General features: G+C 39.5%; 1 protein-coding gene and 1 long non-coding RNA gene across 2 annotated transcripts; one reads left to right on the top strand and one right to left on the bottom strand.

The window, feature by feature from the left end:
• Positions 1-1,074: 1,074 nt before the first annotated feature.
• On the bottom strand, positions 1,075-10,409 carry LOC138872974 (uncharacterized). The gene is made up of 5 exons (XM_070151397.1): positions 10,248-10,409; positions 10,023-10,154; positions 1,988-2,561; positions 1,329-1,717; positions 1,075-1,266 (listed from the first exon to the last, which is right to left on the bottom strand). Exons 1-5 carry the CDS (start codon positions 10,407-10,409, stop codon positions 1,075-1,077), a joined length of 1,449 nt encoding a protein of 482 aa, XP_070007498.1.
• Positions 10,410-14,770: 4,361 nt separating this feature from the next.
• On the top strand, positions 14,771-18,414 carry LOC104228071 (uncharacterized). The gene is made up of 3 exons (XR_711246.2): positions 14,771-14,929; positions 17,022-17,062; positions 17,902-18,414. It is a non-coding gene; the product is annotated as an uncharacterized lncRNA (long non-coding RNA).
• Positions 18,415-25,528: the final 7,114 nt, after the last annotated feature.

The raw sequence follows: 25,528 nt of genomic DNA, 5'->3' as shown, positions 1-25,528 counted from the left end.
ATACCAGATATCCTATTACTAATTTTCTAGTTTGAAGACATGCCCCCAATCTACACTCTCAGCTCCGCATTTCCTTCTACTGGTAGCAATAAGCCTTATTCAGGTGCACTCTTAGTATATCTCACCGCCCTGATAGCTGCTTCCATATGAGATTATTTTAGAGCATGCATGAATTGACTTAATGTCCACACAACAAATGAGATATCTAGCATGGTCATTGTGAGGTACAACAACCTGCCCACAAGTCTCTGATATTCTTCCACATTATGTAGTGTTGCATCATGTTCCATGCCATCTGATGAACCTACTAACTGATCAAAGTCAATAAGGGTCAGTTTTGGTTCACTTCAAGGGGAGTGCTTGCAGGTTTGGCTCCTGCTAAGCCTAGTTCTGATATGAGTTCAAGGGCATTCTTCCTTTGACTCATGTATATACCTCTTTGTGACCTTGCAAATTCAATTCCTAGAAAGAATTTAAGCTATCCTAAATCCTTTATTTTAAAGAACTTTTGCAAATCTCTTCTAGTGGTAGAGATCTCGTCAGCATCATTGCCTGTGACTATCAAGTCATCCACATAGATCAACACTAGTAATAGGCAGCTTCCTAACTTCTTTGTGAAAAGAGAGTAGTTATAGTGGCTTTGTGAGAAACCTGTCTTCTGCAATGCTTTAGTGAGTTTGATAGTCCATTTTCGATAAGCTTGTTTAAGACCATACAATAACTTATGAAGTATACAGACCTGGTACCCCCCTGCCTTGCAACATCCTTACAGAAACCAGGAGGAATAGTCATATACACCTCTTCATTCAGATCACCTTGCAAAAATACATTGTGAACATCCATTTGAAAAAGAGGCCAGCCTGAGTGTGCAGCAACTATTATGACATACCTCACAGTAACCATTTTGGCCATAGGTGAGAATATATCAGTGTAATCTAAGCCTTCCTTCTAAGTATAGCCCTTAGCCACAAGCCTAGCCTTATACCTTTCTATTTCCTCTAAGGCTTTGTACTTGATTTTATAAACTCATTTACACCCTATAGGTTGTTTTCCAGCCGGTAATTAGACTAGACTTCATGTCTGATTATCCTCTAGAGCTTGAATCTCCTGTTGCATAGCTGCAACCCACTTGGGATCTTGAGCAGCTTCAAAGAACTTTCTAGGTTCTACTTTAGCAGAGTATGCTGCAAGGCACTTAGAATAGGCTGGTTGTAATGAGAGGTAATTGATGGAATCTGAAATAGGATAAACACAAGAGCCTTGCTTCTGTTTAGGCACTACATAATAACTCATCCAGGAGGTCTGGACACCCTAGTAGAGTGTCTAACAGTGGATGGAACTGCAGCTTCAATATGCACCATTGGTGGATAGCTGGAAGCTGGAGGCTGAGAAGAACTAGCAGGTGAACTAATGGGAGAATCAACAGGAGAGACATCAGTTGTGGCAATGGTCTTAGAAGTGGAAATAGCAGGAATATGCAGATCTTCTGAATCAAAAGGTACACTGAGAGAATGTTGAGCTGCAGTGCTTTCAAATTGAGATATAGGGAATGAGTCTTCGAAAGGAAACTGATCCTCTTTAAAAATGACATCCATGCTGACAAATACATACTGATTATGTACATAAAATGATTTGTATCCTTTTTGTACCAGGGAATAGCCTAAAAGTACTGCAGGAATTGCTCTTGGAAAAAAATTATCCTGCTTCTTGAGGTTTGCTGCATAACAAAGGCAGCCAAAAACCTTCAGATGATCAAGAGATGGTTGTTTGTGAAATGCCAGCTCAAATGGAGACTTACCTCCTAAGATTCTAGATGGAATTCTATTAATGAGGTATACTGTTGTCATCACACACTCTCCCCAGAAGCATAAGGGCAAACTGTTTTTAAACTTTAGGGCTCTTGCAGTATCTAGGATGTATCTGTGTCTCCTCTCTACAACACCATTCTGCTATGGGGTGTAGGGACATGTACTCTAATGAGTGATACCTGCAGAGATTAACAACTCTTTCAATTGACTATTTATGAATTCTCCCCCATTGTCAGTTCTGATGGTTTTCACAGTAGCAGAAAACTTAGTAGTCATCAAGGCAAGAAAATACTTTAGTACAACCATTGACTCATCTTCAGAATTCATAAGACATACCCAAGTATATCTACTAAAATCATCCATTAGAGTGAGGAAGAATCTCTTACCATCATGAGTAAGTACTTTAAAAGGACCCCATACATCTGCATGAATAAGTTCTCCAAAAATAACACTTTTATTGCTACTATTAGTAAAAGACAGTCTACTTTGTTTTGCCAGAGAACATATATCATAATGATCAGTACAGTTAGTAATCCTTGCATTATTAAACATAGGAAATCTCTTTATTGTATCAATAGGCACATGACCTAATCTTCTATTCCATAGCATGCCACTTATTCTATTGACTACTAATGTAGAAGAAATACCATGTAGTCCTAAATCTCCTGTATGGTTGCCTTGAATAACCAGATCCAGTACATATAAATCATGCTCCAATCTACCAATCCCCTTCAACTTTCCACTGTAGATGTCCTGGAACACACAACAATCAGAAAAGAAGGACATGAATTGTTACACCCCATGTTTTCGTACGCAAAAGTACGTCATAAGTCAATTGATGTAAGCTCGAAAATGAGATCCTCTTTGAAAGTATATAAATTAATCTAATGATATTACATCTCATATTTCTATTCAATATACAAACGACTAGGTTGAGGACGAATGCACCTAAACGCGATAAAGGAGATTTTGGAAAAATAAAAACGAACTATTTGCTTACCCGACGTGCCTGCTTCACCAACTTACTTTTTGTCCTACTTGCTTGAGCTACTCAACACATGTCTAAATTATTTGATTAGGATGAGACACATGTTTCAAAATGGGAAAAGAACCAACATGAATCACCTACTTGATTAAGTAGGTGACACCTACTTAGAGCGTGTGGATCAAATTAAAAGGAAATGGAAAAGGATAGAGATGGGCAAGTCTTGGGGCAGTCCAAGACCCATCTGCTTAAGCTTATTAGTGGGGCCATATAATCATAAATATATCTCAATTTCACTTAGAAAATAATTCATAATTCTTCTCTCTATTGAAACGTGGAGAAGCTCCAAAGTATCATCCCAAAACTTCTCTCAACATTATCCTAGGCTTCAAGACCAAATCCACAAGTTGGTAAGGTAATTTCTCTCTTGGAAGATCAAGATTACCTAGTTATCTCTCTACTTTGTTGATTGGGGGTAAAGAGCTTATTTGAGCTTGAAGTAAAGTTTAGTTGGACAAGTATTCTTACTACCAAGGTAAGATTTAACTTCCCCTATATATATATATATATATATATATATATATATATATATATATATTTAAGATCATCTATATATATTTAAGATCATCTATATATATCTAGTTGACTTAATAAAAGGAAACTTGTGAAGTAGGTTGAACTTCATGTTGAAGTGTTGTAGTTGCTGGACTATTCTGGAGTTGAATTCTTGATGTTTTATGCCTAGAAATCAGTAGGAATAACTTAAGAATACTATTGCTATTGTGGTTGATGTGTTTGAAAGAAGAGAAGGCTTGGAAAAGTGCGAGTTAGAACTTGGTTGTTGTGTGAGATGGTAGGGTCTATTTTGTTGATGTATTATAATAAATATAAGGTTATATATATATATATATATATATATATATATATATATATATATATATATATATATATATATATATATATATGTCACGACCCAAGTTTGCCCTCTGTAAACTATTGTGACGACACCTACTCTCTACGACTAGGTAAGCCTAACAATTGTGGAAAAAGAACCAAAATGCAGAAAAACTAATAAAAACTGAAGATAAACAATATAGAAGTGGTTAAGATGCCGCTCGACATATACAAATACAAGATTTCAAAAACTGAACAATTCCCAAAACCCAAAATCTCATGAAATCACAAGCTATAAATACTACATTTTTGCCCTAACACCAGAATGTCTACATCAAGATAAATACAGAAGGGCTAAAACTATAAGAGGGAATATAAAGGGACTCATCGGTCTGCGGACGCGGCAAATATACCTTGAAGTCTCTAGAGAATCGCCTCGCCTAAAGGGTAGTGGGACTGAGTCGAAGTATCTGGATCTGCACATGAAAAACATACGCAGAAAGGGCATGAGTACACCATAGCAGTACTCAGTAAGTGCCAAGCCTATCCTTGGTTGAGTAGTGACGAGGAAGGTCAGGGTCCTACTGATCATAGCTGACAAATGAGATAAAACAGTATAGAATACGACAACATAATTAAATGCTAACAATAAGAAATAACACAGGATAATAAGAATAACAACAATTTATAACAGAGACAAAATAGTCACAAAAGGAATACTGCTCAACACAGAGATAACAACCGGGGATCTCTCAGTATCCTGAGGATCTCTTAGTATCCACATTATATGTGCTGGGGATCTCTCGGTATCCCAAGGATCTCTTAGTATCCTCATTATACGTGGTGGGACTCGGTATCCTGCACTACAGTCCAAATCAATATATGTATAGGGAATTCCCCGAGATACCGTCCCGTAGTCCCAAAGTAAACACACAGCAGCAAACACGAAGAATACTCAATTAAATTCAATTTCATACCAAGGTAAAACAGGTATTTTTAACCTAGCACGCTACACATAATCCAAATAAGGCAGTTTCAGCAAGTAAAGCAATTAAATCAACTAGACATGCTTCCCTATGCTAACAACAGACGTAAATTGCAAGAAGTATAAACAGGAAAAGGAAACCCAATTAAAGTTACTTAATGAAAACATGATTTTCAATAATTAGCACAAGTACGCACTCGTCACCTTACGTACAAGGCATTTCACATATCAATAATACCAAATTCTAAGGGGAGTTTCCCCACACAAGGTTAGGCAAGCCGCTTACCTTGAACCAGCTAAAAATCAACCCGAAACCACATTCTTACCACGAGTACTCGACTCCAAATGGCTCAAATCGAATCAATTCAATTGCATAATGTAAATATAACTTTAAGTAACTGATTCCACAAATAAATTCTAAGCTAATATGCGAAATTAGGTAAAATGATCAAAATGCCCCCCAGGCCCACATCTCAGAATCATGTAAAATTTATGGATTATGAACCCTCATTTACTCACGAGTCTAACCATACAAAAATTATCCAAATCCAATGTCAAATTCCCAATCAAGACTCGAATTCCCCAATTTCTCACCCCAAATCCGAAATTATATGATGAATTCATGTTTAGATTAATGGGTTATAAGCAAAAAGGAGTTAAGAATCATTACCCAATCGATCTCTCTGAAAATCCCTCAAAATCTTGCTCAAATCCGAGCTCCCAAGCTCTAGTTTTGATAAAAATGGCCAAACCCTCGACTTTGAAATTTTATATTCTGCCCAGATAATTCCTTCTTCGCGAACGCGGAAGGACCCTCGCGTTCGCGATGCACAACTTCGCTTGGTCCAGTCTTCCTTCATCGCGAACGCGATGTCCATGTCGCGAACGCGATGACCATCTTCCCTCCTCCTACGCAAATGCGGGACCCTCTTCGCGAACGTGTAGGTATAAGACCCCACAGCTTTGCGAACGTGGGAACACCTTCGCGAACGCGAAGCATTAGACTTCCACCAGCCCCAGCTCCTCTTCGCGAACGCGAGACCCCACTCGCGAACATGAAGAAGGAAACCAGAACTGACCTGCTGCAATTTTTCTACAATTCTCTAAGTTCAAAAAATGACCCGTTGAGCATTCGAAACACACCCGAGGCCCCCGGGACCTTAACCAAACATGCCAACCAATCCTAAAACATCATTCAAACTTGTTCCAAATTTCGAACGCTCAAAATAACATCAAAACACCAATTTAACATCAGATTCAAGCCTAAGAACTCCAAAAACTCTCGAATTACTCTTTCGATCAAAAAGTCTATCAAACCTTGTCTGAATGACCTGAAATTTTGCACACACATCACATTCAACACTACGGAGCTACTCCAACTTTCGGAATTCCATTTCTACCCTTAGATCACAATTTCACTATCAACCGGAAACTTCAAAAATTCAACTTTCGGCATTTCAAACCTAAATAAGCTACGATCCTTCAAAACACAATCCGAACACGCCCCTAAGCCCGAAATCACCCAATAGAGCTAACAGAACCAACAAATTTCCATTCCGAGGCCATCTTCACACTACTCCGACTACGGTCCTTAAGCTCTCTTTTAGGGACTAAGTGTCCCAAAACACTCCAAAACTCAAAACTAAACATTCCGGCAAATCAAAATAGCAGAAACAAATACGGGAAAACAATTAATAAGGGATTGGGGCATTAATTCTTAAAATAACCGGCCGTGTCATTACATCCTCCTACACTTAAACATTCATTCATCCTCGAACGAGCATAGAGACATACCTGAAGTAGTGAAAAGATTAGGGTAACAGCTGTGCATATCCTGCTCGGTCTCCCAGGTCGCCTCCTCGACCGCCTGACCCCGCCACTGAACCTTCACTGATGCAATGTTCTTTGACCTCAGCTTTCGAACCTGCCTGTCCAATATTGCCACTGGCTCCTCAACATAAGATAGATCCTTGTCTAACTGGACTGAACTGAAATCCAACACGTGCGATGGATTACTGTGATACTTCCGGAGCATCAAAACATAAAATACCGGATGAACTCCTGCCAAGATAGGAGCTAAGGCAAGCTCATAAGCAACCTCCCCACACGCTGCAATATCTCAAAAGGACCAATAAACCTTGGACTCAACTTCCCTTTCTTTCCAAATCTCATAACGCCCTTCATAGGCAAATCTCGAAGCAGAACCCGCTCTCCAACCATATAGGAAATATCACGAACATTCCGGTCCACATAACTCTTTTGTCTAGACTAGGCTGTGCGAAGTCTATCCTGAATCATCTTGACCTTCTCCAAGGCATCCTGAACCAAGTCTGTGCCCAATAATCTAGCCTCACCTGGCTCAAACCAACCCACCAGGGATCTACACTGGCTACCATGTAAACCTCGTACGGTGCCATCTAAATGCTGGACTAATAGCTGTTGTTGTAGGCAAACTCCGCCAATGGCAAGAACTGATCCCAAGACCCTCCAAACTCAATCACACATGCACGAAACATATCCTCAAGAATTTGAATAGTGCACTCGGACTGTCCATCCGTCTGAGGGTGAAATGTTGTACTCAACTCACCCGAGTACCCAACTCATGCTGTACAACCCTCCAGACCAGTGATGTGAACTGAGTACCTGTATTTGAAATGATGGAAACCAGAATACCATGCAGACAAACAATCTCCCGGATATAAATCTCCTCCAAACGCTCCGAAGAATAGGTAGTACACACAGGAATGAAGTGCGTGGACTTGGTAAGCCGATCAACAATCACCCAAATGGAATCGAACTTCCTCAAAGTCCGTGGGAGCCCAACTACAAAGTCCATGGTGATTCGCTCCCACTTCTACTCCGGAATCTCTATCTGCTGAAGTAACCCACTCGGTCTCTGGTGCTCGTACTTCACCTGCTGACAATTGAGACACCGAGCTACAAACCTAACTATATCTTTCTTCATCCGCCTCCACCAATAGTACTGTCTCAAATCTTGGTACATCTTCATGACACCCGGATGAATGGAATACTGCGAACTATGGGCCTCCTCTAGAATCAACTCCCGAAGCCCATCAACATTGGGTATACAAATCCGACCCTGCATCCTTAATACCCCGTCATCAACAATAGTCATATCTCTGGCATCGCCATCCAGAACCTTGTCCTTGAGGACAAGCAAATGAGGGTCATCAAACTGACACTTCCGGATTTGATCAAATAAGGAAGATCGAGAAATCACGCAAGTTAGAACCTGATTGGGCTCCGAAAGATCTAATCTCACAAACTGGCCGGCTAAGGCCTGAACATCCATCGCTATGGGCCTCTCCATTGCTGGTAAATAAGACAAACTCCCCAAACTCTCTGTCTGGCGGCTCAAAGCATCGGCCACCACATTGGCCTAGTCCGGGGGATACAAGATAGTGATATCATAGTCCTTCAGCAGCTCTAACTATCTCCTCTAGCGTAAATTAAGATCCTTCAACTTGAACAAATGCTGCAAACTCTGGTGATCAGTATAAATCTCACAAGGCAAACCGTACAAATAATGACGCCAGATCTTCAAGGCGTGAACAATAGCAGCTAACTCGAGATCACAAACAACAACCCAGTAAAATCCCACAAGTGGGTTCTGGGGAGGGTAGTATGTACACAGATCTTACCCCTACCCCAAAGGAGTAGAGAGGCTATTTACGAAAGACCCTCGACTTAAGATAATAAGAAAAACAAAAAGGAGAGAATATTAGTTTCACCATAGAGATCATAGGAAAAATAGGAACATAAAATGCAGAAGGAAAAATGCAAAACAAAAATGATAGCTAGTAAATAGGTCCTGCATCGAAAAGAGAAAATAGCAAGAAACGACAATGCCCCTATCTATTTCAGGCAAACACCCTACTAGACTAGGCTCACAACAGTACAAGGTAATGCAAGACTCAACTACCTCCTAGCCTACAACCGTAATACTCGACCTCCAGTACTTCCTATCAAGTGTCATGTACATGATAATTCTTCTCATGTACCTTCAACTGTCTGGACGCGTAGGCAATCACCCTACGTCCTGCATCAATACCGCTCCAAGGCATATCCTCGATGCATCACAATAGATAGTATAAGACCCCGAACCTGTAGGCAATATCAAAACTGGAGCTGTAGTCAAAGCTGTCTTAGCTTTTGAATGCTTGCCTCACACTCTTCCGTCCACCAGAATAGAGAACCTTTCTGGGTCAGCCTGGTCATAGGGCTGCAATAGATGAAAACCCCTTAACAAATCGACGGTAATAACCCGCCAAGACAAGGAAACTACGGATCTCTGTAGCTGAGGCTAGTCTGGGCCAACCCTACATTGCTTCCACTTTCTTCGGATCCACCTGAATACCCTCACTCGAAACCACGTGGCCCAAGAATGCCACGAAATCCAACCAAAACTCACATTTCGAGAACTTTGCATATAACTTCTTTTCCCTCAAAGTCTGAAGCACTATCCTCAGGTGCTGCTCATGATCTTCCCGACTCCAAGGATACACTAGAATATCATCAATAAAGACAATGACGAACGAGTCAAGATATGGCCGGAACACACTATGCATCAAATGCATGAAAGCTGCTGGGGCATTGGTCAACCCAAATGACATAACAAGGAACTCGTAATGACCATACCGAGTCCTGAAAGCAGTCTTTAGGATATCTGGCTCCCGAATCTTCAACTGATGGTAACTTGAACGCAAGTCAATCTTATAACACACTCGTGCACCTTATAACTGGTCAAATAAATCATCAATACGAGGCAAAGGATACCGGTTCTTCACTGTAACTTTGTTCAACTGGCGATAATCAATGCATATACGCATATAACCATCATTTTTCTTCACAAATAAGACAGGAGCACCCCAAAGTGATACACTGGGCCGAATAAAACCCTTATTAATCAATTCTTGTAATTGATCCTTCAACTCTTTAACTCAAGAGGGGCCATACGATACGGAGGAATAGAAATGGGCTGAGTTCCTGATAACAGATCAATTCCAAAATCAATATCTTTATCGGGCGGCATGCCCAGAAGATCAGCTGAAAACACATCAGAAAAATCCCGTACTATTGGGACTGAATCAACTGTAGGGGTATTAATACTGACATCTCTCACATAAGCTAGATAAGCGTCACACCCCTTCTCAACCATACACTGAGCCTTAAGGAATTAAATAACTCTACTGGGAGTAAGATCTAAGGTACCCCTCCACTCTACTCGCGATACACCTGGCATAGCTAGCATCACGGTTTTGGCGTGACAATCAAGAATAGTATAATGGGGCGACAACCAGTCCATGCCCAAGATAACATCAAAATCTACCATGTTGAGCAATAATAAATCGACTCTGGTCTCAAAACCACTAAGAGCAACCACACACAACCGATAAATATGGTCCACAATAAGAGAATCTCCCACAAGAGTAGAAACATAAACAGGGGAACTCAAAGAATCCTGAGATACACCCAAATGCGGGGCAAAATAAGAAGGCACATAAGAATAGGTGGCGCCTGGATCGAAAAAAATCGATGCATCTCTATGACAAACCAGGACAATACATGTGATGACAGAATCAGAGGCGACAACCTCAGTACGGGCAGGAAGTGCATAATATTTGGCCTGGCCTCCCGCTCTAGGGCGACCTCTACCTCCCCGACCTCCACCTCTACCTGGCTGAGCAAGTGGGGTAGCAACTAGAGCTGTAACCATAGCCTGAGAACTCTTCGGGGCACGCTGTGACTGAGAAGTCTGTGGAGGTGAACTCCTCCCAAGTCTAGGTCAATCCTTCACCACATGGCGTGTGTCACCACACTCAAAACAAGCTCTGGGAGGACGTGGTGCCTGTGACTAGCTCGGGCCAGGTCTGCTGGACTGACCTCTGAAAGCACCCCGCGTAGGAGGCGCACTAGATACTGGAGGTGCATAATAAGGCTCCTAAGGCCTAGGAGGAGCTGGAATACCACTGGCTGCTGGAAGAGCTGAATGAACGGGGCGACTCATATAACCCCTACCATGATGAACTACAGCTGGAGCACGTGCACCAAAAAAAATGGCCCAACTCTCGAGACCTCTTTGGCCTCTCTCTCCTCTCTGTCCCTAGCATGCATACCCTCTATCCTCCTAGCAATGCTCACTACCTACTGATAAGAGATATCCATCTCCAACTCACGAGCCATGCTAGACCTGATGTTGGGAATAAGCCCCTTAATAAATCGGCAAACCCTCTCGCGAATGGTAGAAACCAAGGCTGGGGCATGTCTAGCCAAGCTAGTGTAACGGACATCATACTCCGAGACAGTCATAGTACCGTAGCATAAATGCTCAAACTCTACGCTCCATGCGTCCCTGAGGCTCTGAGGAACATACTCTCTCAGGAACATATCTAAAAACCGAGTCCAAGTCAGGAAAGCTTCCTCATCCAGACTGTCTAACTCATAAGTACGCCACCACTCATAGGTGGCTCCTCGAAGCTAGAAGGTAGTGAAGGAAACCCCGCTTGATCCTGATATACCCATGGTACGGAGGATACAGTAGCACTCATCTAGAAATCCAAGAGCATCATCTAATGCTAGACCACTGAATACAGGAGGCTTGTAATTCTTGAACATCTCAAGCCTCAGCTGCTCATCCTTGAAAGCCGCTGCCCTATCCTCGGGCTGATCTGGGACTGTAGGCTGTACAAGAATAATATTTGGGACCTGATCAACATGCACTCGCTGTTTAGGAGTACGATCGGCGGGAGTCTGTGCTCCTCCCCCGGCCTGAGATGTAGCTGCAACAAGGGGAAGCAACCCTGCCTGAGCCAGAGTAGTGTACATGCTCATGAACTGCGCAAGAGTGTCCTGGAGAGCTAGAGTAGTAGTAGCAGTAGGCGTATCAGGTGCCTGGACTCTAGCTGGAACTGCTGGTGGCACCTCGGCAGCAGCTCGCGCGGGTGCTCTGGCTGCACCACGTGCGCGTCCTCGACCTCTACCCCGACCCCGACCTTTGATAGCTTCAGTAGGGGCGTGGGTGCCTGATCATCTGTGGCAGCACGTGTCCTCACCATCTATGAGAGAATAGAAGATAGAAGTTTAGAATTGTGATATTAACATCTCGCACGACAAGGAAATCAAATGATGTGGAATTTTCCTAACAGTTATATAGCCTCTCGTAGATAAGTACAAACGTCTTCGTACCGATCCGTGAGACTCTAATAAACCAGCTTGTGATTCATGACTCCTATGAACCTAGAGCTCTGATACCAACTTATTACGACCCAAGTTCGCCCTCCATAAACTATCGTGACGTCACCTAGTATCTACGACTAGGTAAGCCTAACAATTGCGGAAAAAGAACCAACATGCGGAAAAACTAATAAAAACTGAAGATAAACAATATAGAAGTGGTTAAGATGCCGCTCGGCATATACCAATACAAGATTTCAAAAACTGAATAATTTTCAAAACCCGGAATCTCATGAAATCACAAGCTATGAATACTATAGTTTTGCTCTAACACCAGAATGTCTACATCAAGATAAATACAGAAGGGCTAAAATTATAAAAGAGAATGGAAAGGGACTCCTCGGTCTGCGGACGCGACAGATATACCTTGAAGTCTCTGGAGAATCGCCTCGCCTCAAGGGTAGTGGGACTGAGTCGAAGTACTTGGATCTGCACATGAAAAACATACGCAGAAAGGGCATGAGTACACCATAGCGGTACTCAGTAAGTGCCAAACCTATCCTCGGTCGAGTAGTGACGAGGAAGGTCAGGGTCCTACTGATCATAGCTGACAAATGAGATAAAACAGTATAGAATACGACAACATAATTACATGCTAACAATAAGAAATAACACAGGATAATAAGAATAACAACAATTTATAACAGAGACAAAATAGTCACAAAAGTAATACTGCTCAACACAGAGATAACAACCGAGGATCTCTCAGTATCTCCAGGATCTCTTAGTACCCTCAATATGTGTGATGCGGATCTCTCAGTATCTTCAGGATCTCTTAGTATCCTCATTATACGTGCTGGGGATCTCTCGGTATCCCAAGGATCTCTTAGTATCCTCATTATACGTGGTGGGACTCGGTATCCCGCACTACAGTCCAAATCAATATATGTATAGGGAATTCCCCGAGATACCGTCCCGTAGTCCCAAAGTAAACACACAGCAGCAAACACGAAGAATACTCAATTAAATTCAATTTCATACCAAGGTAAAACATGTATTTTTAACCTAGCACGCTACACATAATCCAAATAAAGCAGTTTCAGCAAGTAAAACAATTAAATCAATTAGACATGCTTCCCTATGCTAACAACAGACTTAAATTGCAAGGAGTATAAACAGGAAAAGGAAACCCAATTAAAGTTACTTAATATATGATTTTCAACAATTAGCACAAGTAAGCACTCGTCACCTCACGTACAAGGCATTTCACATATCAATAATACCAAATTCTAAGGGGAGTTTCCCCACACAAGGTTAGGCAAGCCGCTTATCTCGAACCAGCTAAAAATCAACCCGAAACCACGTTCTTACCACGAGTACTCGACTCCAAATGGCTCAAATCGAATCAATTCAATTGCATGTAAATATAACTTTAAGTAACTGATTCCACAAATAAATTCTAAGCTAATATGCGAAATTAGGTAAAATGATCAAAATGCCCTCAGGCCCACATCTCAGAATCAGGTAAAATTTACGGATTATGAACCCTCATTCACTCACGAGTCTAACCATACAAAAATTATCCAAATCCAATGTCAAATTCCCAATCAAGACTCGAATTCCCCAATTTCTCACCCCAAATCCGAAATTATGATGAATTCATGTTTAGATTAATGGGTTATAAGCAAAAAGGAGTTAAAAATCATTACCCCATCGATCTCTCTGAAAATCCCTCAAAATCTTGCTCAAATCCTAGCTCCCAAGCTCTAGTTTTGATAAAAATGGCCAAACCCTCGACTTTGAAATTTTATATTCTGCCCAGATAATTCCTTCTTCGCGAACGCGGAAGGACCCTCGCGTTCGCGATGCACAATTTCGCTTGGTCCAGTCTTCCTTCATCGCGAACGCGATGTCCATGTCGTGAACGCGAGGACCATCTTTCCTCTTCTTACACAAACGCGGGACCCTCTTCGCGAACGTGTAGGTATAAGACCCCACAGCTTTGCGAACGTGGGAACACCTTCGCGAACGCGAAGCATTAGACTTCCACCAGCCCCAGCTCCTCTTCGCGAACGCGAGACCCCACTCGCGAACGCGAAGAAGGAAACCAGAACTGACCTGCTGCAATTTTTCTACAATTCTCTAAGTTCCAAAAATGACCCGTTGAGCATTCGAAACACATCCGAGGCCCCCGGGACCTCAACCAAACATGCCAACCAATCCTAAAACATCATTGAAACTTGTTCCAATCTTCGGAATACTCAAAATAACATTAAAACACTAATTTAACATCGGATTCAAGCCTAAGAACTCCAAAAACTCTCGAATTATGCTTTCAATCAAAAAGTTTATCAAATCTCGTCCGAATGACCTGAAATTTTGCACACACGTCACATTCAACACTACAGAGCTACTCCAACTTTCGGAATTCCATTCCGACCCTCGTATCAAAATCTCACTATCGAACCGGAAACTTCAAAAATTCAATTTTCGGCATTTCAAGCCTAAATAAGCTACGGACCTCCAAAGCACAATCCGAACACGCCCCTAAGCTCGAAATCACCCAAAGGAGCTAACAGAACCGACAGACTTCCATTCCGAGGCTGTCTTCACACTGCTCCAACTACGGTTCAAATTCTAAAGCTTAAACTCTCTTTTAGGGACTAAGTGTCTCAAAACACTCCGAAACTCAAAACCAAACATCCCGGCAAATCAAAATAGCAGAAACAAACACGGGAAAAGCAGTTAATAGGGGATCGGGGCGTTAAATCTTAAAACGACCGACCGGATCATTACAAAATATATATATATATATATATATATAAGAGTGAAGATGGTCGATCAAGGGCAATTTTGTTATTTAGTCCTGTCATAAAAGTGCTTTATCCTTTTTTTTTCATAATTCTAGAATTATCAAATCTTTCATCTATCCTATTCCAATTTCCAAACAACAGACATAGCAGGCACTCAAGAAACATTGCTTCTTTCATCAATTTTCTTCAGGCTTTCAAGGACAGTTCTTTGAGCTCTCTTCATCTTCTCAGCTGAGCTTTGCAATTTTTGGTCGACTTTTCTCTCAACTTCTGCCCTAATTTTTACTCGGTTCTCTTCTAATTTCCCAACATCATGGTTTAGATTCATGTTTGATGTGGGTTATTATTATTCTCTTTTTCGTCCTTAATTTGTTTTCATTCTGTATTTTCATATATGGTCTTCGCTCGACATTTTCAGTCTATAGAGGGAAGGAATATTAAAATTTTGAGTTGAAAAAATACATAGAAGAAATAAATGGAGAAGGTGTTTGTTATGTGTAAAATGTAGGAGTGTGTTTGGGAGTAGATAACGATAAAAAAACATATCATGGTTGTAATTTCATTTGCATTTGAATTTTTTCTGAATTTCAAAAATGTCCCTTCAAATTCAATTAAAGGAATAGCCTGATGATATTCGTTTCTTGATAGAATTGCTTTATTTTTCAATCTGATTTGACTCTTTAGGGCCAGAAATTGAAACTCTCCAATAGTGAAATTGTGGTCTTTTTGCTATGGAATTGAAAGATGATTTTTCGAATTTTCAGATGCGGAAAATTAGAACCAAATATAAACTAATGTAAACAGTAAAGATGTTAAGGCCACCTTAGGCTTTTCTTCTTTTTATCTTTTCGTTAAATTTTTTCTTCTTGGATTTTTCGTATTTTCCAACTGATACTTATGGTTTTCTCTTTTGGGTGTTTATCGCTTTTGAAATATTATGGACTTCTCAAACTTTTCAAGAAAACATTAATGGTTGTTAATTTTTTCTTGATCTTTTGCACTGTTTTATATATCATGTTGCTTCATCTGTCGCAACAGCTCTTACAGCGTGACAAATGAGTAACCAAAGGGATATCTACATTATTAAGTATTTTTCCGTCAGTTGGCATACTTTTTTTAAAGGTTCTTTAAATTGATTTTTACTCAATGAGTTGTACTTTCATTTTCTTTTCTTTTTTGAATTCATAAATAAAAAGGTTTAAATATTAATGCCTTATGGAATATGATATAGGAATCCACTATGTTCTGAACTAAACCAGTTCTTGCACAGGTAGAATTGGATTAAATACCTATGATAGTTGTTGAGTAGAGATTAAAGATGATATCGAAGTAGAAACTTACCAGAGTGCTTGTGCTTCTGCTTGTACTTCTATTTGGATATTGTAGTCACCAGATTCTATGATGTGAGAAGTAACATATCGTACTAGCTGGTAGAAGCCATTGTGTATTTTCCTACGTCACTCTTTCTGGACTAAATTTTGAATGATAAAGTTTAATAGTGACAGTACAACTAACTATTTTGATGATATTGCTGCAACTTCTGACTTCCTCATGATATGTTTATGTTTCATGGTAGAAAGTGAGATGCCACAACTTATATTTCTACTACTATTTTCGTAATTTTAATCAGTCAATTAATTCAATCAGCTAAAAAGTTCATTCAATACTTTCTTTACGTAATCAGCACGGAATTGCATTATACTCTGAAAGTTGAAGTTGAAATGACACTCTCGACTTTCTTTCGGAAAGCTGGAATTGCAAATGCCATATGACACTTGAATATTTAAGCATTTAAACAACAATTGGAGGGCGATCGTCAAAAGTGTTACATCTTGCATTAGTATGCTTTTTGATAATTACCACTTTTCTTCCTGGATTACACAGTAACCTAAAGAAGCTTCTACCATCGATAAAAATTGTTAGTTTCTCTTTCCTATGTTATTTTCGGACTAACAATATGCAATAAGCTATGTGGAATATCAGTACAATCTACCGTTCTACCTTGTTACCTTACCTGTAAATCTATTCTCCTTCATTTCAATGGAACTTGTTAACTCGAATAAACTTGTTTACGCCAAATGGAAACAACACTATATTCTGTATTTTTCACTTTCTCAACAACAACACAAAGACCCATGTTTTGTATTTGATAATTTGCCAGGAAGCTCTTCTGCCCGAGCCAATGTAAGATTATACTAAACCTCTACCTATGATATCCAGGAAGATTAGAAAGCACTTTTAGTTGCAAAATACCATAATGTCAATTGATTGCTCTTTCAAATTAAAGCTGGTTAGATTCAACAATTATAGTAGTACTAATATTTTTCATTTGCTGATGCCAGGTGTGCAGAAGAGTTCCCTCCAAAGTTGCAGTTTCTATATGGTGAGATTATCTTGGCAAATAACTTTATGTTTCCAAAGTATATCAAATTTATAGTCAAGGTGTTTATCTCATTCATCTTCCAGATGTAGGATGTATTGTTGTTTGGATCCACCAGTCTATTTAAGAAGTTTCAAATCCAAAATCTTCTTAGGACATATAAACTTTAGGTAAGGAGTCTCTTATTAGGGTTTATTAGAGTTAATAAGTCCAAAATCTCAAAAAGTAAGAGTTAATAAGTCCAAAGCCTCATTAAGAAAAAATTTAAGAAGATACAGTTCTTTGGCATCATGATTCTTTTTCCTTAAGTTCTTATTTTTTACCTATACAAATTCATTTCCCCTTATGATTCAAGTTTAATATCTTTTGTCTCCTTTATTACACTCTTATATGCGAGAGTTACCAAGAAGTTCAAATAAATTTGCACTTGAATTCTCGGGTCGTGTTCCCGTGTACTCTTTTTCAAATAATGCAATAAGAAAAAGTACCGCCGTTAAGCAAACAACGTAGTTAGTTAATTATCTGATTTGTTTCAATTGATTTCATTAACCATTTTTATCACTTTGTTGGTCTACTTTTTAGGGAGAATGCACAGAGGTAAGAAATGCAACATAAAACAGTATGGAAGACAAAGTGAAGAAGCACTAAGCTTTTTAATAATATTCTCAGTATTATTTTTCAGTTTTCTGATTGCTGTATCGAGAATTTTCTTTAACTTCACCAGAAGGTGAAATAATAACACGTTTATGTATTACTCCCAATTTCGGTGAGGCTGAAGCAGGAGTAGTAATGCGATAATCTAGAAAGAAACCACTTAGATGTTCTGTGTCTATTTTGTGAAGGGTATACTTTGGAGAAAATGCATCCAGACCCAGGGAGGATTGTGGCACTTTGTGTCCAGAGATTTTGGAGACATCAAACAACAACAACAACAACCCAGTATAATCCCACTAGTGGGGTCTGGGGAGGATATTGTGTACGCAGACCTTATCCCTACCCTGAGGTCGAGAGGCTGTTTCCAATAGACCCTCGCCATCCTTCCCTCCAAGAATTCCCCACCTTGCTCTTGGGGTGACTCGAGTTGTCATTTCGGAGACGTCAAACGAGTAGTCGAAAAGAATACACCTACTTTATTCCTATTTTTCGGTGTTGTAAGACTCAGAAGTTCAGAAGTGCACCTATAAAAATGTAATAGTTGAAGGGAAGAACAATAGTTAGCATTTTGAATCATATCAGATAGTGAAGTTCCAAAGAATTTCATCTTTATTCAAATTGAATTATTGCTTGAGTGTGGGAATCGCTGTAATGAAGCTCGAAAAGGGAATACGTGCATTACAACTATAATTACTCTTTCACCTATCTCTAGGCATTTTCTTAAGGAACTGTCATGGGAGTGAATATCCGGTTTGCTTAAAGGTAGAATCACACAACTCTTTATTTTACTAAAATCAAAGTTCTACTTTGTAACACCAAAGTCGTTTGTTAACATGAAGGATCACATAACTTAGTTTTGTCCAGGTGAAATGCTCCTTATGCACTTTTACACAATTCTTTTTGTTTTTAATGGATGGCGTATTTATGTTGCAGGCTTTCTCTTTCTTTTAGACTCCTAGACTATGCATAACTTTCAGTTTTTTCCTGAAAGCATCTAAGAGAGGCTTTACTGCCACTAGCCAAATTAGTTTGGGAAATTAGTTTTCAGTTATCTTCACAAAATACCTACAGATTTGATCCAAATTACTTTCGCCAATATAATTCATCAGTTTATCTATAGCACGCGCAAACTACTAGCCCGAATTTATCTTCTTGAATTTAATTTCTATGAAGCTAAACATATAAAAAAAACATAGAATTACATGTTGGGTCCGTGCTCAGCACGGGCAGCCCATATCTAGTATCTATATATATTGCTTGTTGACATTATGGACATGTTGGTCTTGTTGTTTGTTTTGCGGAAAGTGAAAAGAATACGGGGAGGTGCTGTCAAAAATTTCGTAGATGAGCTAGTTGCTCATTTGTGTTGAGTTCTAGCTTCCGTAAGCTTAATAGTCGCTTATTATTTGTTGTAGATTGAAGTACTAACGAGCTTGTAATGAACCGACCGGTCGTTTTGAGCATTTGCACTTCGCTCGATAGTTTATGGGCATGAGTAGCTTCGTATGATGTGTAATGACTTGTGTGAATCGTCGGTTTTAGTTTTCAGGTTATTCAGAATTGATTTGGAAGAATGATTTTCAACTAGGAAGCTTTAAATTGGAAGAGCTGACCAAGTTTGACTTTTCATATTTGACCTCGAATTGGAGTTATGATGGTTCCATTCACTACGTTGTGTGATTTTGGACTTAGGAGCGCGTCCGGATTGTAATTTGGGGGTCCGTAGTTGAATTTGACTTGAAATGGCGAAAGTTGGATTTTTGTAAAGTTTGACCGGAAGTGGACTTTTTTATATCGGATTCAGATTGTGGTTTCAGGAATTTGAATAGCTTCGTTATGTCACTTGGGACTTGTGCACAAAATTTGGGTTCATTCCGGGTTGATTTGCTATGTTTCGGCACGAGTTATTGAAGTTGAAAAGTTCAAAGTTCATAAAGTTTGAATTGAGGTGCGATTCATCGTTTCGATGTTGTTATGTATGTTTTGAGGCCTCGAGTAGGTCCATATTACGTTATGAGAATTTTTAGTATGTTTTTAGTATGTTTGGACAGGGTCCCGAGGGGCTCGGGCGTGTTTCAGATTGATTTCAGATCATTTTTCCTTCATGTTTGATTGCTGGTGTAATCTGGTTTTTCTGGTGCACCAAGTGTTCTTCGCGATTGCGGATTGAGGGATGCGATCGCGTAAGGGAAAAATCTAAGGCTGAGTGTTTCTTCACCGTGTTCGCGAATACTGGTCTGCATTCACGTAGGTTACTGTAGGTCAAGTATCGCGTTCGCATGGTGTAGGACGCGTTCGCATAGGGTAAAGAAAGGGCAGTTGGGAATCTGAATTTCTTCTATGCGTGCGCACAAGTGCCGCCGCGTTCGTGTAGTGTTTGGTGAGAGGTTGTTGAGTTGTTTTTCGCGTTAGAGGAGACTTGTTCACGATTGCATAGAGTAATTTTGGTGGCAAAACATTTTGTTCATCGCGAACGCGATGGACTTTCCGCGTTTGCATAAGAGGAATGTCCGGGCAGATTATTAAGTACTCTATTTCGAGAGTTTCGGCCATTTTTACATTTTTTGAGCTATGGAGCTGAGATTGAGGTGATTCTTCAAGCAATTTTTCACCATATGAATTGGGGTGAGTTTTCTCTACCCGGGTTTTGTTATATTTCATGAATCTATCTTCGTTTTTGATAATTGGATTGTGAATTTTAAAGAGGAAATTGGGGTTTTAGCCTAAAGTTTCATAAAGCGAATTTTTTTAGTTTTCAACATCGATTCGGAGTTGGATTTAAGTGAAACTAGTATGGTTGGACTCGTAATTGAATGGGTTGTCGTATTTTGTGAGTTTTGTCAGGTTTCGAGATGCGAGCTCGGGTTGGACGTTTTGGATGATTTTAGGCTTTTAATTAAAGATTCAACATTTATCGACGGGTTTGTTTCCTTTGACATTATTTAATATATTTGAGTTTCTTTTGGCTAGTTTTGAGTCGTTCAGAGATCGGTACGTACAAATGGCATTTTTTGGAGCATCGGTTGGCTTGCTTGGTATTGGAATTGGCTTGTTTGAGGTAAGTAACACTTCTAAACTTGGTGCTGAGGGTATGAAACCCCGACTTACGTGTTATATGATTGATGTTGAGGTGACGCACATGCTAGGTGATAGGCGTGTAGGCTTGCACCATGTGAATTGTGACTCAGTTATTTCTGTGGTACTATGTTGTTACCCGATCTTACCTGTAATCATGAAACTCCTACGTACTTGAGCTATTGAGCTGTGATACATGTTAGAAACCATGCCTAGGCTATATGCTTATTCTGTTGGGACCCACTAAGGTCATTTTTGTTGTTGAGCTATCTGCTTTCATTTCTTTACATGCTAAGTCATACTCATTCATATGCATATCATATCTCAGTCTTTAATATCATTTATTGATACATCATATAATCATTTTGGGCTAGTTTCATGGCATTGTGAGCCCAAGAGACTAGAGAGATTGATGACTGAGTAAGGCCGAGGGCCTGAGTGAGAGTGATATAATGGGATTGGGCTGCACCCTAGAGCATGTTAGATTGATTACATTTTATGGTATGGGGCCGCACTTCGCAGTAGGTTATACCTATTTATGATAGTACTTGGGCTGAAGGAGCCCCTCCGGAGTCTGCACACACCCCCAATGAGCGCAGTTGATTATATATATATATAGGATTGCACGCTGCAATGAGCCTCATGGCTATATATGTATATGGATCGGGTTGCATACCGCAACGAGCCTTATGGTTATATATATGTGGATCGGGCTGCACGTCGCAACGAATATTGTACAGTGCTGAGTGATTGAGTGTGATGAGTATTGAGCACGGTAAGAAGAATGCGATATAGTGAGATTGAGTACTCTGAGAGTGTGGGTACATGAGTTCATCACTGAGAGGCATTGTATTTGACATGCGTACTTGAAATACATGTATAGAGATGCATTTCCTTCTGCTGCCCTATTTTGGTGACATTTAGGAAAATTACAGTTTTCAAACTTACTCATATTTTCGACGATTTTGGTAAAGGATTTGGGTTTTCACTGATATACATAAAAACCAGAACTATTTTTGTGAACTATGAATAAGCTGAGCATTTTAAATTTCGAGTTACTTCTTTTATTACTTGTTTTATATTGTTATGAACTATTGTTGGCTATGGGTGTTGGACCCGACCTTGTTCCAGCTCGTCACTACTTTCAACCTAAGGTTAGATTTGTTACTTATTGAGTACATGGGGTCGGTTGTACTCAAACTACACTTTTGCACCTTGCGTGCAGATGTTGACTGATGATGTTGCTGTGTTCGATGGGAGCTGGACTTGTAGACGTACCTGCGTTCTGGTTGCAACTGCCTCTTGTCATGGTAGCCTTGGATTCATAAAACTCTATTTATGTATTTTTCGAACATATGATGTATTTATTTCATACCGGCTTTGTAAATTCTATTCTTAGAAGTTCATGATTTGTATTACCAGTCTTTGGGGAATGTATAAGATTCAGTTAACTTCTCTATTTAATTGTTTTATTATTTTCATTTGAATTGGGTAGTTGTTAGTTGGCTTACCTAGCGGGTTGGGTTAGGTGCCATCACAACTAGTTGGATTTTGGGTCGTGACAGATTGGTATTAGAGCTCTAGGTTCATAGGTTCTACAAATCTTGAGCAAGTGTCTAGTAGAGTCTTGCGGATCGGTATGATGACGTCCATACCTATATTTGAGAGGCTACAGGGTATTTAGGATATACTTCCCATCTTTCTTTCCTTATCGTGCGACATTGATTCAGCTTGAAGCGTAACTCTTTGAATTCCTTCCACGCATTCGTATGTGCATGTGAGCGCTCGGTATCAGCTGTGCATCGACGACTTGTGATTCTATGGATGAGGTGCGAGACGTGATATCTATGTGCTGATGACAGGCCAGTCTGGAGGACTTGAGGCCGAGTTTTTGACTGTAGCTTGAGCATGGAGATTCTAGTTGTGTGAGCACGTGCTTTCAGACTTACAAGTCCGGTAGTGTCCCTATTAGTGGAAATTATGGCTTGATGAGTGGTTGGATGGCTATATAAAGAGTATGATGTTACTGCGAGAAGTGTTCAGATTGTTTGAATGTGATGAAAAGATCTTGATTGAGACGTAAATTGGGTGCTTGATTTCTGTCTTGATGCAACGTATGGTTCCGAGTTATGATTGTATTGAAGGATCTTTCCTGTTGCTTAATTCCGGAACGAATTTGGTTCTCATGTCTTATTGTTGAGTTCAAATGCAGGAAGATTATGTCACGCCCCAAAAATCGAGGAGCGCGACCGACGCTCAACCGAGTAAACCTGACTGAGCAAGCCTATTAGGTTTCATTCTATCCAAACTAATTTATGAATAAAGAGGAGATGAACTCCATTAATCATACTTTGTAAATATGTCATTAACAACTTCTATTTTATTTCCATTAGCAGTTTCAACCATAATGTCCAAAATATTACAATTTTTATGGTTATGATGATGAAAAATATATTTTCCAAATACCAATACTTCTAATTTAATTTCTAATATCAAACACCACCCACAACCTGTCTAGGGAGCCTCTAAATACAACTGAAGAGCAATATGGAAATGTTGGCAGCAAGACTCCGGCTATACTTCAAAATACAAAGTACATGATAAACAACGATACAGGACCCCGAAATGAAGTGGGGCTCACCAAGTCAACTGAAAAGAAGATGCATCACTAGTTGCAACCAACATTGCCTGCTATGGAACCATCTACATCCATTTAAAGATGTAGTGCCCCCGACAAAAAGGATGTTAGCGCCGTCAAATAGCACTAGTATGAATAGCTAAAATTCATCTTTCAAAATAGAATGCCAATATAAGGAAAGACAATCATGTAAACAACAAGTAACAATCAATGACATCCAAAGGCCAAGTTAAACATAACAATTTTTCAATTTACGAAAGTTCATATGGTAAAAAAATGAAACTCGGGATATGGAGACAATACTATTATTGGATAGAAGATATTTAATACTGATTCACCACAATTCACAATACCACTGTTCACAATACCGCTGTTCACAATATGCACATCATAACCAACTTCCAATTTTAATCACAATTTCTGTGCCAATATATACATATACATATTCCACTGTGAATCTTAGCACGGAGTCTGATCTCAGCCCGATCAGCTAGGCCGTCTTATTTGAGACGTGTACCTCAATTACAATTTCATTGTCACTTTCCAGTCTCAATATCAGAACAATACCACCATGTGTGCGGCATGGCATCTGAACTCGGCCCAATCGGCTAAGCCATCTCATTTGAGATGTATACTTCAATCACATTTTCATTCTCACTTTCCGGTTTCAATATCAGCACAATACCACTATGTGTGCGACATGATGTCCGATCACGGCTCGATCGGCTAAGCTGTCTTACCAAGACATTTCCATTTTTTCATCAATCATCTCCTTTCAAGTTTATATCACACTTATCAATTCATCGGCACTTGGGGCCACAATCATTACATCATACACGGCATTTGGCCGCATTTCATAATTCGAGTTCTTTCCACATATTTCATATCAATATCAATTTCAACAACAAGCCATTCAATTCAAGATGTCAAGTACATATGAGAGGAAACATGAATCATGGGCATATAGAGCATTTCAGAAATCATATACCTCAAGTTCATTAGCAATGGAGCTTTAAACACAAAGGATTCTTCCCAAAGGAGGGGACATACGAAACCACAATAGAAACACACATCAAAGTCATAACAAGCAATTACACCAATTATTCTTGAATTACTCTTTTCCAATCACAATAATATACAGTTTCAACATCGGAGTATGTAACAACTTGGATCACATTGGATGTACTTATAAGGCAAAACATTATCTCGAACAGCCACTTATGGACATAAATTGAGTACAAAGCCTTTAGGCACTTTATATTTGAAGTCATTTATGGAAAGTAGAGTCAATGCTCATTTCATAATCTGTTTCACATTTTCTCATATCATACGCATCACCAGGCACAATTATAGCTCAAGTTCTCGACACGTTGGCCACATTATATTTTCCAAATTCATTTAATTCATTTCAAACATCTTTATAGGTTATTAACAACTAGAAACAATCAATTAAATACATTTGGTACACATAAGAGTAATTAGGAGTATCAACCATATCGAGTTTTCTCACACAATTTGGCATACTAGCCTTTATTTGAAACACAATTCAAAGCCCTAACGTTTTAATACGCAACTCATACTTAGAATATATTAATATTTTTATTCATAAGGCTCATTTCGGAATAGTCATGTTTATGGATAATAACCCGTAATATAAGATTTATGAATTTTGATCCACCATGCTTGAACTTATGAAAACATTTATGGAATTCCGTTCTAAGAGAGAAAGTTTAGCCAACACACCTTGTTTAAGCTTTCCTTAAATTACTACAACGTTCCGGAAATTCTAGCAATCTCAATCTAATTCTGAGACATAACAAAATCGATCACAAATTAGGGAGATATTTATAATTTCAGCTCATTTGAGCATTTTATCAAACACTAGTTGTGCATCTTGATTTCAAAGCTCTTCTACAAGATTTCCTTCATTCCCCAACCCAATCTTTACTTATTTGTGTTCAACAATCTTCCCACAAACCTAATTTGTACATGCATACATAGTACTATTACACCCAAGAATCTTACCTCAATAACCCATCTTATACCCTAAAATCAAAAATAAAGTCTAGTGTATAGAACCTTACCTCATAGATGAAGCTCTT

This window comes from Nicotiana sylvestris, chromosome 7 (genome assembly GCF_000393655.2).
Source record: "Nicotiana sylvestris chromosome 7, ASM39365v2, whole genome shotgun sequence".
NCBI lineage: Eukaryota > Viridiplantae > Streptophyta > Magnoliopsida > Solanales > Solanaceae > Nicotiana > Nicotiana sylvestris.
This window is presented reverse-complemented; position numbering and strand designations above follow the sequence as displayed.

Coding starts and splice junctions, on each gene's coding strand:
- LOC138872974 (XM_070151397.1), bottom strand. CDS start 10,409: ATGGTTACAGCTCTAGTTGCTACCCCACTTGCTCAGCCAGGTAGAGGT. Junction 10,155..10,247: donor TCATCACATGTATTGTCCTG/GTTTGTCATAGA, acceptor GGTGTATCTCAG/GATTCTTTGAGTTCCCCTGT. Junction 1,718..1,987: donor AGAGTTGTTAATCTCTGCAG/GTATCACTCATT, acceptor TTTGTTATGCAG/CAAACCTCAAGAAGCAGGAT.